The 20,876-nt window shown below is 36.3% G+C and overlaps 1 protein-coding gene across 7 annotated transcripts in view; it reads left to right on the top strand.

The window, feature by feature from the left end:
* Positions 1-20,876, top strand: part of CSMD3 (CUB and Sushi multiple domains 3) — a 1,192,082-nt gene that overhangs the window by 912,828 nt on the left and 258,378 nt on the right. For all 7 annotated transcript variants that reach the window (XM_032415697.1, XM_032415696.1, XM_032415695.1 and 4 more), the window contains 2 exons: positions 12,761-12,899; positions 16,164-16,351. In XM_032415697.1, the coding sequence (XP_032271588.1) occupies positions 12,761-12,899; positions 16,164-16,351 (327 nt within the window). The remainder of the gene's footprint in view (positions 1-12,760; positions 12,900-16,163; positions 16,352-20,876) is intronic.

Raw genomic sequence — 20,876 nt, 5'->3', positions numbered from 1 at the left:
GGATTGGTGCTGTGTATTATTTTTTGGTAGGAAAAGATAGCTTGAGGAGAAGATATGCATTAGAGCTTCTCTGAGGAAGAAAATAACCTAAAAAAAAAAGTCTGAAAAATTGCTAAGGCTGCACATATCTTGACCTCTGAAACTGATAAGAAAGAACTCCATGATTGGAAATACTATGCCAAAGATTAAACCCTGAAATTTTTAGAAACTCCATAAGTCTATGTCTCAGACCCTGGAGTATAAAGCATTTTGCTTGCATAGAGAAGTAGTTAGCCTTTAAGCAAGTACCAGATAGAGGGACGTCATCTTTAAGAGAGTTAATGGAATTCATTCCAACAAAATTGACATTGTGAAGAATACTTTGACATTGCCAGAGGGAAAGTAGTAGCACTAGATATGAAGGCAAATACAAAGACATTAGTGTGGTGGGCTGCTGCTAAAGTCCGTATACACAAATAAACCTAAATGGGGTCAAAAAAATTAAGATTGGAAAACAGTTGTCAGTGGTTGCCTGTGTAACTGCTTCTTGAGAAACGACACTCAGAACAAATCATTTTAGGTTAGGTTAGGTTCCATGGAACCTAACTAAAAATTTAATTCATAAATCCATTTAACTTAAGGAGAATCTTATTCTGGATGCTTGATGATTAGATACATAAAAATAAAAATGTATTTTCCAAATGCTATTTAAAGTTTAGTATTTTTAAGGCAAAGAAAATTTTCTTTACTCAATATTTGGGATATACAAATGTCAGATAATATCTCTACTTGTCTCAGTGGCTTTTGTAGATTTCCAAAATCAACTACAACAATGAACTATATTGGAAAAACTTCGGTAAATTACTTAAATAACGGCATCAAAAGAATTTTTAGATGATCTTCCCTATATCTTTTGTGATAAAGGATATAAACATATATATATGGACGTGTGCATGTGTATACAATTTCTGACAATAAAAAAGACCAGGGTGCCTGGGTGGCTCAGTGGATTAAGCATCTGCCTTTGGCTCAGGTCATGATCCCAGGGTCCTAGGATGGAGCCCCATGTTGGGATCCCTGCTCAGCCGGGGAGTCTGTTTCTTCCCCTCCCCTTGCTCAAGCTCTCTCTCTCACTCACTCTCTCTCTCTTTCAAATAAATAAAATAAAATCTTAAAAAAAAAAAGACCAATATTTCCTGTGAAAGATAAGGAAAATTGAAACAAATTTGCTCTCCTAGGCTCCCCCAAATTACACATAATTCCACTACCATAGTTTGTGGGGAAAAAAAACCACAGAGAACATTTTGCTATCATTCTTCTTTTGTACATATTTACATACATATATACATTTGCCATTATTACACATATTTTTCTATTTTTCTCAAATTCACATATAAGTTTACAAGTTCTAAAGATAAAATATGCTATTATTTTTATTAAAATACATAGCTACAAATTAGATTGTTCATTCATCCCCAGTTATTTTTACTATTTTCATAATCAATACAAGGAGCCACTAGCAATTCCACAAACTTTTATGGAATGTGTAGTATGTGCTGAATTCCAGGTTTAAAATAACATATAAGAAACAGTCTTTAGCTTACAGATTAGTGATGAATGCAGACACCTGAATATAATATTTAAGTACATATGGTAAGGGAAATGATGGAGATAAAGGTTGTTGTGCATACTGGAGAAAGTTGAAGAGAGCTGAAGTAGAGTCCAGGCTGGGAATTTCCAGGAAAACTTTCTCGAGGCAGTGACAAATCTTGACACATAAGAGTTCTATACATGTAGAGGAGAAAATACATTTCAGCTGAAATGAATAGCATGGGCAAAGGCATAGAAGTGCCAGGAACTAGAAGCAGTTTGATAGTATTTGAGTGTAAATTATGTGTCTAGAGTGGTGGTTGATGCAATTGGGAAGGTTGCAAGGGTCAGGTCATAAAAATTGTATTGGAGTTGGGGCATTATCATTCAGGCAGTGTGAACCAACTGCAGAATTATGTGCATAGGCATAGTATGATTAGATGTTTTTATTGGGAGAAAGATGAATTGGAGGAAACCAGAGGCATGGGAAACAAGAAGCCATTGCAATAATTCAGGAGGCCAATAAGAATCAGATCTAGAAATATGGTAGCAGGAAGGAAAGAGGAATAGGTTGAAATATATCTATGAGGATCTATGATGCAGAGTCTTGGTAGTGCTTCTTGATGGATTGGCACATGGATGCAGCAAGGAAAAGAGAAGAATCTTAAGCCTCTAGCTTGGGAATATAGGTGGATGACAGCACTAATCAAACAACTTAGAAATGCAAAAGAAGAAACAAATTTGAGTTGAGGTTTGGATATGTCAGATACTCTGTGTTTGATGTACCCATAGGCTATCAGGTAGAGAGAGCTAGTGAGCATTTGGGCATATGGCTTAGAATTAAAAAATTGGATATGGTCAACATGGAAAAATGTAACAGAGCAGAAATCAGAGTTGACTAGGCAAAGAACTCAGGAGAACACTACAATTATAAGATGAAATAGAAGAAGACACACGTGGCAATAAAACTGAAGTCTGTACAAAGACACTAGAAGAAAATTAGAAGTGGAGTTCCAACAAGGAGAATGAATTTAAAGTGAAAGTCAACCCTGAAGAAAGGCTACAGATATGACGAGAAAAATAAAATCAATCAATACAAAAGTCATTCCAAGCTAGGATAGGAAGCGATTGTGTTGGGGGCAGGGAGGCTGTGGGAGATAGCAATGTTTGGAGAGGGAGCTAGAGGCGGGAAGAACCTAATAAAGCCATCTTTGAGTCCTTAAGCAACAAAAGTGTTATTATGTCTCTGTAAATATAATTTAAAAGAAAAACAATTCTAAACCCAAATATAAGTTTTCTCAGGATGAATACTTCAGTGCTTTTCTTGGACATTTTTTTTCCTGGTGGTGACCTGCTTTGCTAATCATGTTAGTCTGCCTATATGTAAATATAGCACCCAGGTAAAGAAAGAGCCAATGAGATTAGACCTCCTTTTCAAACTCTTAGTTGTAAAATAAAAAACAAATTATAAATAAATAAGGAGAGACTTTTATTTATAAAGAACTATTGCAGTGTGGATGTTGTGGGCGGAACCATTGTGATAGGAAGAACAATGTGACCGTATGATCTACAAGCATCTCAAGAGTTAGGCAAAAGGGATTCTTCTTGTATAGAGTGGAGTATATAAGGCTAGAAAGAACCAGGTAGGAGGAAATGGGATGAAAGGGTGGCTCAATCCATCAGTAGAGCAGAGAATGATGTCTTCCAAGTCCATCCTGTTCTCAGGAGGTGTTGTGTGCTGGCTCAAGGCTGAAGGTGGACCAAAGTTCAGGAGCTCAGAGGAAGGATGAAAGCTTAACCAAAGTTTGGTTACAAGCATATTATTCCTATTAATGAGTGAATTCACCTAATCATTTGAGTGAAAGAATGGTAATCTACAGGGTCTTATCACAGGAAAATAAGGGGGTTCCTTTAAGAGGTCCTATCTCATACATGATAAGTGAGTTTTATCTCAGTCATATGGGGAAGGGTGGTTCCTCACAGTAAGCTCATTTAACCAACACAAAAGGGTGAGGGCATTTCTTTTTTTTTTTTTTAATTTTTATTGTTATGTTAATCACGATACATTACATCATTAGTTTTAGATGTAGTGTTCCATGATTCATTGTTTGTGCATAACACCCAATGCTCCATGCAGAACGTGCCCTCTTTAATACCCATCACCAGGCTAACCCATCCTCCCACCCCCCTCCCCTCCAGAACCCTCAGTTTGTTTTTCAGAGTCCATCGTCTCTCATGGTTCGTCTCCCCCTCCGATTTCCCCCCCTTCATTCTTCCCCTCCTGCTATCTTCTTCTTCTTTTTTTTTTTCTTAACATATATTGCATTATTTGTTTCAGAGGTACAGATCTGTGATTCAACAGTCTTGCACAATTCACAGCACTTACCAGAGCACATACCCTCCCCAGTGTCTATCACCCAGTCACCCCATTCCTCCCACCCCACCCCCCACTCCAACAATGTGAGGGCATTTCTTAATCATCAGGTAAAACTCAACATTTTCAGTTGAAAAAAAAAAAAGTGAAAAGAAATAGGTCATAAGGAACTTTGTTTTATTTTTTGGATGAAAGACTTCCTGACATGTCTGTGGACAAAGGGGATTAAGCCAGAGAAATTGAAAGTGATAAATGAACCAAGATTCCAGAGAAGGAAGAGTGATTGTGTGAGCAGGTTGAGGGTATTATCCTGATTAATAGGAGGGAATCTTCATCCTCTGGTTGTAGAGAGAAATATTCAGGAGACACTGAAATTTGAAGAGGGGGGACTATAGAAAGTTGACATATTTATGTCTAATCATTTGGTAAGATCCACAAAAAAGTGCAGATGATAGGTAAGCAGTAGTGAATAAATTAAGTCTGAGCAAATAAATATTCTCAATAGAGTAGGGACTGAGGTTATCTACTCTCACTTAGATGCTGAGGCAAGGGTAGTGGAGGGGTGTGGAGAAATGTACTAGAGGACATCCATAATTTAGATGGCAGACATTACCAAATTATAGTGATGATTTTGCATATCTATACTCAGGCAAAGAACAGAGATCTGAATGAAATTGTTGCTAGAACCAAAACTCTCCTTCTTCCAAAACCAGTTTGATGCTGTCAAAAGAATCCAAAATGTCTGATAACTGAATGGTAAAATTTATGTGAGAAAACTATAATTTTAAAACTCAGATAAGAGAAGAATGTTGGTGCGCTGATTACATTTCTGAGACATCATGCGAACATGATCTGAATCTCTCTTTCCTGTGTGTGTGTGTGTGTGTGTGTGTGTGTGTGTGTGTTTATATCCCCACTGTCCCACTCCACGACTGGGGTCCTCCTTATCTTCATGGCTCTATTTTTTCTGAAGCTGCCAATTCTATATATTATTTTCAATCATAAACTGTTAAATACAGACTTCAGGGGGTGGAGCAAGATGGCAGAGGAGTAGGAGACCTGGGTTTCGTCTGGTCCCAGGAATTCAGCTAGATAGGGATCAAACCATTCTGAACACCTACAAACTCAACAGGAGATCAAAGAAAAGAATAGCAACAACTCTCTGAACAGAAAAGCGACCACGTTCTGGAAGGTAGGGCGTGAGGAGAAGTGAATCCAAGGCGATATTCGGGAAGATAGATGGCGGGGGGAGGGGGCCTCCGTCAGCTCCTACTGGCAAGTGATAGAGCCACAGAGCACAAAATCGGAACTTTTAGAAGTCTGCTCCGCTGAGGGACGTCGCTCCAGTGGCTAAGCGGGGGTGGAACCCTCTCTGGGACAGTGTGGTCTCAGGACCCTCGGGGTCACAGAAAGACCGGGGGTGCCTGAGTGCAGCAGAGCTCCCAGGTATTGGAGCAGGGATGCCGGCTGCAGAGACGGAGCCTAGGAGCGGGCCCTCAGCTCAGGGTTGCCATTAACTGTGATCCGTAGCACAGTCGGGCCACTGCTCCTCCAGCAGGGACCCAACAAGCAACAGATCTGGGGAGACTCCCCTTCCTCCCCTGGGAGGAGTGGCACGGGAGCGCACCACAGGGATCTGCTGGATTTGGAGACTCCACATGGGGTCGGGTACCAGAGATACAAACGCTCGGTCACAGGCCGGGTGAGCACGGAGTGCGGCCGGAGACCAGGGAGACGGGAGTGACTGACTGCTTTTCTCTGGGGGTGCACTGAGGAGTGGGGCCCCGAGTTCTCAGCTCCTCCGGGGTGGAGATTGGGAGGCTGCCATTTCACTCTCATCCTCCAAAACTGTACGGAAAGCTTGCAGGGAACAAAAGCTATGGAGAGCAAACCCGAGCAGATTATTTAGCCCAGAACTGGCAAGGGTGGGGCAATTCTGCCTCCGGCAAAGACATTTGGGAACCATGGCAACAGGCCCCTCCCCCAGAAGATCAGCAAGAACAGCCAGCCAAGACCAAGTTTACCGATCAATGAGAATGGCAGAACTCCAGCACTAGGGGAATACTTCACATAGAATTCATGGCTTTTTTACCATGATTCTTTAGTCTTTCAAAGTTAGTTGTTTTTTTTTTTGAATTTTTCTTTTTCCCTTTTTCAACCACATCTTATCAATCCCTTTTTTAAAAAATATTTTTTTGTTTTTCATTTTTAGAGTCATAGTCTATCCCTTCATAGTAGTTACCCTTATTTTTGGTAAAAATATATAAGTTGTTCTCTCTTCAAAATTTTGAGATACAGTTTCTTCTAACAAATCAAAATATACCCTAAATCTCTAGTATATGGTTTTATTCTAGTCTCCTGCCTGATCACATTCTCTCCCCGCTTTTTTTTTTAAATCCTCTTCTTTCTTTTTTCAACCAACTTCGTATCAATTCCTTTTATAAAATCTTTTATGATTTTCATCTTTATAGTCATATTCCATCCCTTCATCGTATTAACCCTTATTTTTGTACATATATAAGTTTTTCTTTCTTTAAAATTTTGGGAGGCACTTTCTTCTAACAGACCAAAATACACCCAAAGTCTAGTGTGTGGCACTGATCTATGCACCAGCCTGATCATATTTGATCATATTCTGTTTGTTTTGTTTTGTTTTGTTTTTGTTTGTTTTTATCTTTTTCTTTTCCTTTTTCTTTTTTTTTTCTTTTTCTTTTTTCTTTCTTTCCCTTTCTTTTCCCCCAATTTCAGGTCTTTTCTGATTTGTTTAGTGTATATTTTCTGGGGTCATTGTTACCCTGTTAGCATTTTGTTCTCTCACTCATCTATTCTCCTCTGTACAAAATGACAAGACGGAAAAAATCACCTCAACAAAAAGAACAAGAGGCAGTACCAACTGTCAGGGACCTAATCAAGATGACATTAGTAAGATGTCGGAAGTAGAGTTCAGAATGATGATTTTAAAGATACTAGCTGGGCTTGAAAAAAGCATGGAAGTTATTAGAGAAATCCTTTCTGGAGAAATAAAAGAACTAAAATCTAACCAAGTTGAAATCAAAAAGGATATTAATGAGGTGCAATCAAAAATGGAGGTTCTAACTGCTAGGATAAATGAGGCAGAAGAGAGAATTAGTGATATAGAAGACCAAATGATGGAAAATAAAGAAGCTGAGAAAAAGAGAGATAAACAACTACTGGATCACAAGGGCAGAATTCGAGAGATAAGCGCTACCATAAGACAAAACAACATTAGAATAATTGGGATCCCAGAAGAAGAAGAAAGAGAGAGAGGGGCAGAAGGTATATTGGAGCAAATTATAGCAGAGAACTTCCCTAATTTGGGGAAAGAAACAGGCACCAAAATCCAGGAGGTACAGAGAACCCCTCTCAAAATCAATAAAAATAGGTCAATACCCCGACACCTAATAGTAAAACTTATGAGCCTCAGAGACAAACAAAAATCCTGAAAGCAACTCGGGAGAAGAGATATGTAACCTACAATGGTAGAAATATTAGACTGGCAACAGACCTATCCACAGAGACCTGGCAGGCCAAAAAGGACTGACATGATATATTCAGAGCACTAAATGAGAAAAATATGCAGCCAAGAATACTATATCCAGCTAGGCTGTCATTCAAAAAATAGGAGAGATAAAAAAGGAGAAATAAAAAGCTTCCAGGACAAACAAAAACTAAAGGAATTTGCAAACACAAAACCAGCCCTACAAGAAATATTGAAAGGGGTCCTCTAAGCAAAGAGAGAGCCTAAAAGCAACATAGACCAGAAAGGAACACACACAATATACGGTAACAGTCACCTTACAGGCAAGACGATGGCACTAAATTCATATCTTCAAATAGTTACCCTGAATGTAAATGGGCTAAATGCCCCAATCAAAAGACACAGGCCATGAGATTGGATAAAAAAACAAGACCATCGATATGCTGTCTGCAAGAGACTCATTTTAGATCCAAAGCAACCCCAGATAGAAAGTGGGGGAGTGGAAAACCATTTACCATGCTAATGGACACCAAAAGAAAGCTGGGGTGGCAATCCTTATATCAGACAAATTAGATTTTAAACCAAAGACTGTAATAAGAGATGAGGAAGGACACTATATCATACTTAAAGGGTCTATCCAACAAGATCTAACAATTTTAATATCTATGCCCCTAACATGGGAACAGCCAATTATATAAGACAATTAATAACAAAAGCAAAGAAACACATTGACAACAATACAATAATAGTGGGGGACTTTAAATCCCCCCTCACTGAAATGGACAGATCATCTAAGCAAAAGATCAACAGGGAAATAAAGACTTTAAATGACACATTGGACCAAATGGACTTCACAGATATATTCAGAACATTCCATCCCAAAGCAAAAGAATACACATTCTTCTCTAGTGCCCATGGAACATTCTCCAGAATAGATCACATCCTAGGTCACAAATCAGGTCTCAACCGGTACCAAAAGTTTGGGATCATTCCCTGCATATTTTCAGACCACAATGCTTTGAAACTAGAACTCAATCACAAGAGGAAAGTCAGAAAGAACTCAAATATATGGAGGCTAAAGAGCATCCTACTAAAGAATGAATGGGTCAACCAGGAAATTAAAGAAGAATTAAAAAAATTCATGGAAACCAATGAAAATGAAAACACAACTGTTCAAAATCTTTGGGATGCAGCAAAGGCAGTCCTAAGAGGAAAGTATATAGCAATACAAGCCTTTCTCAAGAAACAAGAAAGGTCTCAAATACACAACCTAACCCTACACCTAAAGGAGCTGGAGAAAGAACAGCAAATAAAGCCTAAACCCAGCAGGAGAAGAGAAATAATAAAGATCAGAGCAGAAATCAATGAAATAGAAACCAAAAGAACAGTAGAACAGATCAACGAAACTAGGAGCTGGTTCTTTGAAAGAATTAACAAGATTGATAAACCCCTGGCCAGACTTATCAAAAAGAAAAGAGAAATGACCCAAATAAACAAAACCATGAATGAAAGAGATCACAACCAACACCAAAGAAATACAATTATAAGAACATATTATGAGCCACTATATGCTAGCAAATTAGATAATCTGGAAGAAATGGATGCATTCCTAGAGATGTATCAACTACCAAAACCGAACCAGGAAGAAATAGAAAACCTGAACAGACCTATAACCACTAAGGAAATTGAAGCAGTCATCAAAAATCTCCCAAAACACAAAAGCCCAGGGCCAGATGGCTTCCCAGGGGAATTCTACCAAACATTTCAAGAAGAATTAATACCTATCCTTCTGAAACTGTTCCAAAAAATAGAAATGGAAGGAAAACTTCCAAACTCATTTTATGAGGCCAGCATTACCTTGATCCCAAAACCAGACAAAGACCCCATCAAAAAGGAGAATTACAGACCAATATCCCTGATGAACATGGATGCAAAAATTCTCACCAAAATACTAGCCAATAGGATCCAACAGTACATTAAAAGGATTATTCACCACGACCAAGTCGGATTTATCCCTGGGCTGCAAGGTTGGTTCAACATCCGCAAATCAATCAACGTGATACAATACATTAACAAAAGAAAGAACAAGAATCATATGATCCTCTCAATAGATGCAGAAAAAGCATTTGACAAAGTACAGCATCCTTTCTTGATCAAAACTCTTCAGAGTATAGGGATAGAGGGTACATACCTCAATATCATAAAAGCCATCTATGAAAAACCTACAGCGAATATCATTCTCAATGGGGAAAAACTGGGAGCTTTCCCCCTAAGGTCAGGAACGCGGCAGGGATGTCCACTATCACCACTGCTATTCAACATAGTATTAGAAGTCCTAGCCACAGCAATCAGACAACAAAAAGAAATCAAAGGCATCCAAATCGGCAAAGAAGAAGTCAAACTCTCACTCTTTGCAGATGATATGATACTTTATGTGGAAAACCCAAAAGACTCCACCCCAAAACTGCTAGAACTCATACAGGAATTCAGTCAAGTGGCAGGATATAAAATCAATGCACAGAAGTCAGTGGCATTCCTATACACCAACAACAAGTCAGAAGAAAGAGAAATTAAGGAGTCGATCCCATTTACAATTGCACCCAAAACCATAAGATACCTAGGAATAAATCTAACCAAAGAGGCAAAGGATCTGTACTCAGAAAACTATAAAATACTCATGAAAGAAATTGAGGAAGACACAAAGAAATGGAAAAACGTTCCATGCTCATGGATTGGAAGAAAAAATATTGTGAAGATGTCAATCCTACCTAGAGCAATCTACACATTCAATGCAATCCCCATCAAAATACCATCCACTTTCTTCAAAGAAATGGAACAAATAATCCTAAAATTTGTATGGAACCAGAAAAGACCCTGAATAGCCAGAGGAAGGTTGAAAAAGAAAAGCAAAGCTGGCGGCATCACAATTCCAGACTTCCAGCTCTATTACAAAGCTGTCATCATCAAGACAGTATGGTACTGGCACAAAAACAGACACATAGATCAATGGAACAGAATAGAGAGCCCAGAAATGGACCCTCAACTCTATGGTCAACTAATCTTCGACAAAGCAGGAAAGAATGTCCAATGGAAAAAAGACAGTCTCTTCAACAAATGGTGTTGGGAAAATTGGACAGCCACATGCAGAAGAATGAAACTGGACCATTTCCTTACACCACACACAAAAATAGACTCAAAATGGTTGAAAGACCTAAATGTGAGACAGGAGTCCACCAAAATCCTAGAGGAGAACACAGGCAGCAACCTCTTCGATCTCAGCCGCAGCAACCTCTTCCTAGAAACATCGCCAAAGGCAAGGGAAGCAAGGGCAAAAATGAACTATTGGGACTTCATCAAGATAAAAAGCTTTTGCACAGCAAAAGAAACAGTCACCAAAACCAAAAGACAACTGAAAGAATGGGAGAAGATATTTGCAAATGACATATCAGATAAAGGGCTAGTATCCAAAATCTATAAAGAACTTATCAAACTCCACACCCAAAGAACAAATGATCCAATCTCAAAATGGGCAGAAGACATGAACAGACATTTTTCCAAAGAAGACATCCAAATGGCCAACAGACACATGAAAAAGTGCTCAACATCCTCAGCATTAGGGAAATCCAAATCAAAACCTCAACGATATACCACCTCACACCAGTCAGAATGGCTAAAATGAACAAGTCAGGAAATGACAGATGTTGGCGGGGATGCGGAGAAAGGGGAACCCTGCTACACTGTTGGTGGGAATGCAAGCTGGTGCAGCCACTCTGGAAAACAGTATGGAGGTTCCTCAAAAAGCTGAAAATAGAGCTACCATATGATCCAGCAATTGCACTACTGGGTATTTACCCCAACGATACAAATGTAGGGTTCCAATGGGGTACGTGCACCCCAATGTTTATAGCAGCAATGTCCACAATAGCCAAACTATGGAAAGAGCCAAGATGTCCATCAACAGATGAATGGATAAAGAAGAGGTGGTGTATATATACAATGGAATATTATGCAGCCATCAAAAGGAATGAAATCTTGCCATTTGCAACGACATGGATAGACCAGGAGAGTGTTATGCTGAGCGAAATAAGTCAGTCAGAGAAAGACATGTATCATATGACCTCACTGATATGAGGAATTCTTAATCTCAGGAAAGAAACTGAGGGTTGCTGGAGTGGTGGGGGGTGGGAGGGATGGGGTGGCTGGGTGATAGACATTGGGGAGGGTATGTGCTATGGTGAGCGCTGTGAATTGTGCAAGACTGTTGAATCACAGATCTGTACCTCTGAAACAAATAATATACTATTATGTTAAAAAAAAAAAAAAAGAAGAAGAAGATAGCAGGAGGGTAAGAATGAAGTAGGGGAAATCCGAGGGGGAGATGAACCATGAGAGACAATGGACTCTGAAAAACAAACTGAGGGTTCTAGAGGGGAGGGGGGTGGGAGGATGGGTTAGCCTGGTGATGGTTATTAAAGAGGGCACATTCTGCATGGAGCACTGGGTGTTATATGCAAACAATGAATCATGGAGCACTGCAAAACTAATGACGTAATGTATGGTGATTAACATAACATAATAATTAAAAAAATTAAAAAAAATACAGACTTCACAATTATCCCTTAAAGAATGTATTCTTTGAATTTCACTGACAAGTTTTGGAGCCTCTTTATCGAAGTATTACTGAAACCTTTGTTTGGGGCTGTAATAACTGTAGTATGTGTCTGTTTTCATCAACAAGTCAGACAACTAGAATTTAGGGATATGGTAACATTCAGTATAAGAGTGTTTTATTGTAAAATGCTGTAGGTTCACAGATAATTATCCATTCTCACTCATTCAGTATTGTCAAAGACTCTTCCTCCATAAATACATAAAGAAAAGGTACCAGGGAAGATGTCATGAGCCAACTATCTCATGTCCCATTATTCCACTTATTAGAGATTTTGTTTTGCTTTGTTTTGTTTCTTTTTCCTGCAAGCTTCATATTTGTTCTTAGCAACCATGGGAAAACCATCTATACCCTTCTCAATGCTTATCTTTTACATGAAACAAAATAGTATTAGAAAGGGAGGGAAGTACGTATGTAATTTTGAAGCCAGTGAAGAAGCTAAATTCAATGTAACTATGTACATATGTCTTTAATATCTTAATGGTCTTTCTTGAAAGACAATACAGTATTCTCAACCATCCAATACTAGAAAGAGTCAGATGTGTATGAAATCTTCTGATTTTTTAGAGAAGTGTTTATACAAATATTGATAGCTAATAAATTTTATTAATCACTTAAGGGTTTGTTTGTTTGTTTGTTTAAATTAAAGCACCCTGTGGAGGCAATTTAACAGGATCTTCAGGCTTTATTCTTTCACCAAACTTCCCTCATCCATATCCCCATAGCAGGGACTGTGACTGGACTATCACCGTCAACACAGACTATGTTATCTCCTTGGCATTTATCAGGTGAGTTCCTGTACATTTCTACATTTTAAAAAATCTTTTCTTGTCATTTTACCTTAGCATTTGCACTAGGCAAAGTTTTATTTCTGTATATGCCATTTTAATTCATCTTTATTAATTCCAGTAGCAATACTTTGCAATCAGCAGTTTGCAGCCTTGTGTAATCGTATAGATGACTGTGTGGTTCTGAAGGCTAGTGGGTGAGCACCTTCACCAGATTTCAGGGTAGAGGAAGCATGTTAGAGGTCGAGTGGTTTATTGTCTCTCATGAAATGTGATCTCTTTATAACCTTTCCTCTCTCACTGAATTTACCATCGCTGCTTCAAAAAATTCAGTTTTTCCAAAACCTCAAGATTAAAAGGTCACTATTTCTCAGGATTTTTTTCTCCTATTTGTGTGCCACCCAAAATCTTTTGTAGTATCTAAATACCCATATGTGCAACATTACCATTCGGCTTGTGAAAACATGTATTCTACCTGTTATTTTTATGGTGATCTCATTAAGTCAAGCTGACAGAGAAGAGATGAATCATTCCCATATGATTTCTCAGCGTAACTTGTCTCATGATAGAGCTTTACTTGGGAGTGTTCCAGAATTTACATATGTTGGTTAGTAACATCAACTGCAGGGTAGGCTTAGTACTGACGTAGCCGAGGATCCAGCTTCCTGTGTGGGAGAGAAGGTGGCTGACTTCGAGCCCAAACTCTGCCACCGCTATCTGTGTTATCTCGGGTCGGTTATTTTTTGGTATGAACCTGTTTCTTCACAGAGAACTTATACCTATTGTCACAAAACCTGGTCTAACCCTTTCCCTTAATATTTCAGTGGGAGGGTTTAGGTATCAGCAACTCAAAGAGTTCTTTAAGCAGAAATGTTCCTAATCTTTAGTGTCCAAGATTGATGTGCTTTGGCTCTGATAACACAGCCCCTCCTGCTGGTGTGTTAAAGCTGCTTGGTATTTATGTAAAATATTAAGGTTAAATATATACTTTGTTCTAATATATTGAAACCAGGTTTAAAAACAATTTGAAGTCATAAAAATTTGTAGAAGTATACATATGCCAACTTTTTATTTCTATAATTTGTAGTAATACATTGATAATTGGTAATAACAAAGCAACAGTGATAGTTATGTTAGTTATATGCCAGAACCCAGTTATCAGACAACTTGCTGAGGTTATTATACTCATCATTACAGTTGAGAAAATGGCAGTACAGACAGGAGAAATGTCAATTTGAATGATACAGGCCTTAGTGGACTTAGAAAATTATTGTAGTTAATAAATGAGTGGTAGAAGGCTCTATTAGATGAAACGCATGACCTAAATTTGATTTCCAGCTGTGTCATTTATTATGTGACCCTAGAGAGATCACTGACATTCAGGGCCTTAGTGTACTCATTGGGAAAATGGAAATGATAATCCCTTCCTTATACCACAGGATTATTGACAAGACCAAGTTAATATTTATGAAACTGCCTTATAAAATAGAATGTCCTATTAGAATGTACTCTCCTTTTTTTTTTTTTTTTTTTTTTCCCAGGAGAAATAGTCATTACAGCTAGGATTCTAAAATTTCCTAAAAAAAAAAAAAAAAAGACTTCTTTGTTTTATTCCCATTTTTAAAGAAGTTACAAAGCAATATTTCAAGGTACTTATTTAGGCCCAAACTAGAAATTAAAAAGAAATGGGCCTCAGTCCATTGTTAAATAGGCTTTTGGGTTTCTGAGGATAATACATACGGCTATATCATTTATAAAGCACTTGCTTCTAGTGATTCTGCCAACAGTAATGTAGGTAAGGAAGTTGTAATACTCATTAAATCTTAACGCTGAAAGAAATGTAGTTCAAAAAGGTTGTGTTTTACCCCAGAGGGGTAGTAACAAAATAAGGCCTTATCCTCTGATTTCTGCTATATTACAGCAAAAATTACCAAAATTTAGGCCTTATACCCACCAAAAGATTTCAAGAGTAATTAATTGATTTAGACTTAATGAAGATAGATACTGAATAAATTAAACAGAATAGAACAATGTGGTGGTCCCCTAACTTTCTCATGTTATGGGGCCCCTTATTTATTGAAGTTTAGAAACCCTGCATTACACCAGTCTTTCTTCACTATTTATGCACAAGTAAACTAGCTGGATTCCTGTCCCTTATACATGCGTATGTAAAGATTTAGAATTGTTGTGGAAATTTAACCTCTATAAATCCAGTAGATTTGGAAAGAACATTTCTTACCTTACAAGTTTCTTATTTATATGCAAAGATGATAAAATTTGACAAGATAGTTTTTCCACTGATAGATGTTTAACAATTGCAAGCTTTACTGGTTTTATTTAATATCACGAACTTGTTGACTTTTCTTAATGACCCAACTGAGTCCATCCTTTTCTCTGCTACAGTATGATCTAGGTAATAGATAAATGATTGTATGTCCTTGGCTTCTAAATATTTGGGTTCTATAATCATTATGGGACACTTATCATACTTTTGAAGGTTGTTAAGGCAAATCTGGAATATCAAAATATTGATTTGAATAATTTACATGCTAAAATGTCCTTATTTACACATTATTTAATTTTGACAAACAGGGTGTTGGTTTGATTTCTCTTACATCAAGTTCTAAAAGAAGAAAATATATTTACTTTCAGGAAAAAGAATACCTAATACAATGTGCAGGACTTCATTTGAGTAATTTAAATGTAAATTTTGTATTTCAAACTTTTGCTTGAATCGGATATGTAGAGTTGAATTTTAAACAGCAAATATGCTTGTAAATTTTGAAGTTCAAGTCAAATAGTATCATTGACAAAGAAAAAAGTTTGCATTTTCATGATGCAAAATATCTGGATGAAAAATTTTTAAAATAGATGTTGTCCTCCATGTTTAATGGGTATAAAGTAACTTACGTAAGTATATGTAGCTAACAAGGGCAGAAGCAAGGCTTGAACTTAGTATCTCTGACTCCAAACCTCGTACCCTTTCATTAGAAATTGCCTTACTATCATTTGTATTCCTGTAGACACAGTGACAACTTAGAAATATTTGAAAATATCAAGATGTCTTTTCTCTTTTGCACTGCTTTGATATTCATATTCAGTGTGTTGCCAGGTAAATTTTCAACTTAGTTTTCGTTGATGAGGTCTGTTGTTTTTAAAGATATTGACTGAATTAATATATGATTTTTGACTATTACACTTAACACCTTAGCAGTAATAATTCCAATTCCTTTTCTCTCTTTCTCCCTCTCTCTCTTTTTTTAGTTTTAGCATAGAACCTAACTATGACTTCCTCTATATATATGATGGACCAGACAGTAATAGCCCGCTGATTGGAAGCTTTCAAGACAGCAAGTTACCAGAGAGAATAGAGAGCAGCTCAAATACTATGCATTTGGCTTTTCGGAGTGATGGATCTGTTAGTTACACTGGATTTCATTTAGAATATAAAGGTAAATGTGAACATTAGATTTCAGCAGCATGATTTAGATTGTATTTTATACAGGAAAATAATTCTGTATTGGCCATTGTCAGTGGTTAGTTATCTGTGTATTTCTTAATGCAGATTACCTACAATTCATCTTATAAAAGGGCTCTCACTGTAGACTTTTCATATCAGTGAGAAGGAAATTAGCATTTCTCTAATTACTACCAAAGGAAATGTATCAGGCGAACAAATTAGCAATTAGTACATTGTGGTAGTTGGCTAAGACCACAAAATATTTTAAAAAAAAACAACAACAAATTTTTTTGGAAGCTGAAGATTCACTCATCTTTATTCAGAGACTACTCTCAGTGATAAGGAGAACAAAGTATCCTGATAATTACATTTCAGAAAGTGTCTAAAGATATTTGAATGTGTCAATATTCAGAATAGAGAAAATAAAATATAGTGATAATTATAATATTTTAGAATATTTCTGCAAGTATTTAAACGAATTACAGTGCCTATGGATGTTTATAAATACATTTTTCTTAACTTTTATTCTATGACTATGAGAAAAAATAGATCTTAGTTGTTTAAATTAAAATTTTTTTTTCCAATAATTGAGTTCAAAAATGATATACTGATAATTTATCTCAAGTTATCAATTGAGTACTAAAAATATATATTTTGGATTTGTTACCACTTGTTTTTTTTATTATGAAATATTTTCAATAACTGAAGATTATACAGAATAACAAAACAAACTTCATAGTATCCACCCTCCAACCTGACAAACTTTAATATTGTGCCATATTTGCTTCAGATCTCTTTATTCTTGTCTTAAGAAATATAATATTAAATATACAACTGAAACTCCTTTTGCATTTGCCATGGAACGGGGGGTATGTCTCTTCAAGTCTATCAAAAGAAGTAAAGATTAATTCCACAACTTTACATGGCATGGTCTAAGGAAGGCTTTCATAGGGAGAGGGAAAACTCACAAATTAGCAATATACAGATGCTTGGAATCCTCCGATAACTCCAACAAAATTTGGAAATGCATGCCAAGGCCATGTTATCTACTGGATATAGAAATGATGTGGATTTCATTACATTGGAAAGACTGAGCCCTCTATGAGTCTCTCATCTTACAGATGAAAGTAAGAAAATGGCCTTATCAGTGAAAGAATTTACAAGCTGCTTGACACCAGACAGTGAGGATTTGGGTTGCCAGCTATTTATTGGGGCTCTCTGCAAATGCTGACTGCTCCAAACCAGAGGACTCTGGAGAAGTTTAGGTCTTCTAACTACGGTCTTAATGCAGGGTTGAACTTAAGCACCATGCCAATCTCTCCATGTGGAAGGGCCTCCCCACACCATACACCAGGCAGGCAGGACCCAACTAGCTGGCTATCCAGGCAAACCATAATGAGCACTCTACTATAGCTTTTTTTTTTTTTTTTTTACAACTATAGCTTTAAAATAAGTACTGATATGAGGTAGGCAGAGTACCCTACCTTATCCTTCTTCAAAATGGTCTTGGTGTCTATTAACCTTTTTAACTTCTATTTTGCTTTTAGAATTAAGTTCTTTCTGTCTGTTGAATTTGATTGGGACTGCATTGTATTTATAAATTATTTAGAATAAATTGGAGTATGTATGATATTTAATCTTTTCATGTACTATTATGGCATATCTCTCATTTACTCATACCTTCCTCGTTGCCTTTCAGTAATAGTTTATAATTTTCTTTATAAATTTTTCTCATCTAAATCTTAAATGTCTTGTAGTTTCCATTGTAATTAATCATACTTTTTATTAGATTTTACTGGTTGTTGCTAATACATGGGTTTTTGTAATTACTTAGTCTCTAGCAAACTGGCTTAAGTCTTTCATTAGTTATAATTTTTCTATGGATTTTTTTGGATTTTCTATGCCAACAGTGACAGTTCTGTTTTGTTGTGGTTGTTTGTTTGTTTGTTTTTCTAGTCTATATGCTCCCCCACCCCTCACCCCCTTGGCTTAATGATCAGGGTAAGAAATTCAGTACCACATCAAATTAAAACAGTGGTAGCCATTGTTCTGTCATTACTGACTTTTTTTTTTGTCATTACTGATTTTAAAAAGAATACATCTAATGTTTTACCTTTAAGTATAATATTTACTATTGGTTGCAGTAATGCTAATAAGGGCTAACATTTTTTAACTCATTGTTTTCAGAGACATTTCAAGGTTATTTACATGTAAAAATCGTTTACCCCTATGAATGAAGAAGTTTTCGCACAACAATGTTCAGTAATTTGCCCAGTTACGTGGCAGAGCTAAGATCTGATGCAGACTGGGCTCCAGAATCCCAGAATTGACATGCTTATCCAAAATGTTACATTACCTAGATATGTATTTTATCAATTATAAGAAGTTCCTTTCCATTCCTGATTTAGTAAAAATTGCTTAGTCATAATGGGATTTAATTTTATCAGCTGTGGGACACCTGGTTGGCTCAGTCTGTTAAGTGTCTGCCTTCAGCTCAGGTCATGATCCCAGGGTCCTGGGATCCAGTCCGGAACCAGAACCGGGCTCCTTGCTCTGCAGGGAGCCTGCTTCTCCCTCTGCCTGCTGCTCCCCCTGCTTGTGCTCTCTCTCTGACAAATAAATAAATAAAATCTTTTTTAAAAAATTTTATCAACTGCTTTTTCAACTATTGAAAATATTACAAGGTTTTCCTTTGTGAAGCTCTTAATTTGGTAAATTATATTATACTTTTTCTAACATTAAAATATCTTCACATTCATAGGATAAAAGCAATTTCCTTTTTTTTGCTTTTATTATACTTTGCTGATTTCAGTGCATTAAAATATTAATTTTTTGTAATTATGGCATATATTGCCATGGGCTTATTACCATCGATTAAAAATTTATTATCTTTGATCTCTTACCATGAGATTAGTCTATAATTTTTCTTCCTTATAATTGTCTTTGTCTAGTTTTGATCAACATTATACAACCCCCTAACTTTGGGAGCATTCTTATTTTCTAGTATTTAGAATAGTTTGTATGAGTTAGGAATCATCTGTTTCTTAAACATTTGCTAGAAATTCCCTGTAAAAATAGGGACTTGGTGATTTGATGTAGTAGAATTTTAGTGGTTATATATCTATCCAGTTTTGCTACTTTATCTTAGATTTTTGAAAGTCTGTTTTCTAAGAATTATTTTCATCCATCCAAGTTTTCAAATGTATTGTCATAAAACTATTTTCAGTATTTTTTTACTTTATTTGTTGCTGTATGTTTTTATTAACATTGTTTAGTATGTGTGTTAATATTGCTTTTATTCATAGTATTTATTCCCTTCTATTTTCTCTGGATTTGCTTTCCCTTTTTTCTAGTTTATTGAAATAAATACTTAACTTATTAATATTCAGATTTTTTTCTCTTCGAATATGAACTTTTGTGGCTATAACTTTTTTCTAAGTACTATTTTACATGCTTTGCAAAAGTTTTAAAGTGTAGAGTTTCATTATTAATCATTCTAAACTTGTCCTAATACCACTGCATTATTTTTTTCTGTTTAAGAGTTACTTAGAAATAATGTCAATTTCAATCTATATATAATTATACATTTTTAATTTACTTGCACTGTGGTAAGATATGTATGATTTCAATTGCTGGGCATGACTGCTGCATGGCCTGTGGTATGGTCAATTATTATGCCTGTCCCTGTGTGCTAGGCAAAAAGAGCACCATTTAATTGATGGGTGAATCTTTTTATATATATCCATTAAATTAAGCCCTCTAATTATATTTCTCAAATATTTATGTCTTCACTATTTTTTTAAAAATCTCCTTGGTCGAGCGATCATTGAGACACTTGGGCATATCTATTATAATTCTTAATTTTTAATTTTTTTCTTAAAATTTTGACCATTTTTGTTTTATATATTATGGGAACTTATTTTTAAGTACATATGAATTATATTTTTCTTTTCTTTTATTGGTGCATTGTATTTACTCCATTTATATTTATTTGCCTTTCAGATCTTATTTTGTGCTTTCTACTCCTTTTTGTAATTTCATTTTTTTCTTTTCTCAAATAACCATATAATCACCTGATACTTTCTTATTTATTCACATGTTTATTTACCATATGCACCCCCATTTACTCCACTGACTCCCTACACATATGCTGAAATACAAGCTTCTTAAGAGCAAGAACTCTGTTATTCACTGCTGTGCACTTAATGCCTTACAACAGTGCCTACACATCATAACTGGGTGGTAATTATTTAACTGATTGGTTTTGAGCAGCTACAAGAGGTGTTTTCTCATTTTAAATCAAGTCATAATTAGAAACATAGAATAATAACATTATTGAAATATAAGATCTTAGAGATACATTTCTGTCCTGCATTTTATAAAGAGAACTTGGCTCTTTAGGAATATCTTCTTGTATCTGCAAGCTAACAGGCTTCTAAATAAGACCTATTTAAAAGGAAAAGAAAAACAAAAGGAAAGGAAAGGAAAGGAAAGGAAAGGAAAGGAAAGGAAAGGAA

The sequence above is a fragment of the Phoca vitulina genome, unplaced genomic scaffold, assembly GCF_004348235.1.
Source record: "Phoca vitulina isolate PV1807 unplaced genomic scaffold, GSC_HSeal_1.0 scaffold18, whole genome shotgun sequence".
NCBI classification, from domain to species: domain Eukaryota; kingdom Metazoa; phylum Chordata; class Mammalia; order Carnivora; family Phocidae; genus Phoca; species Phoca vitulina.
Note: the sequence above shows the minus strand (reverse complement) of the source record. Positions and strands in the feature narration are given on the sequence as shown.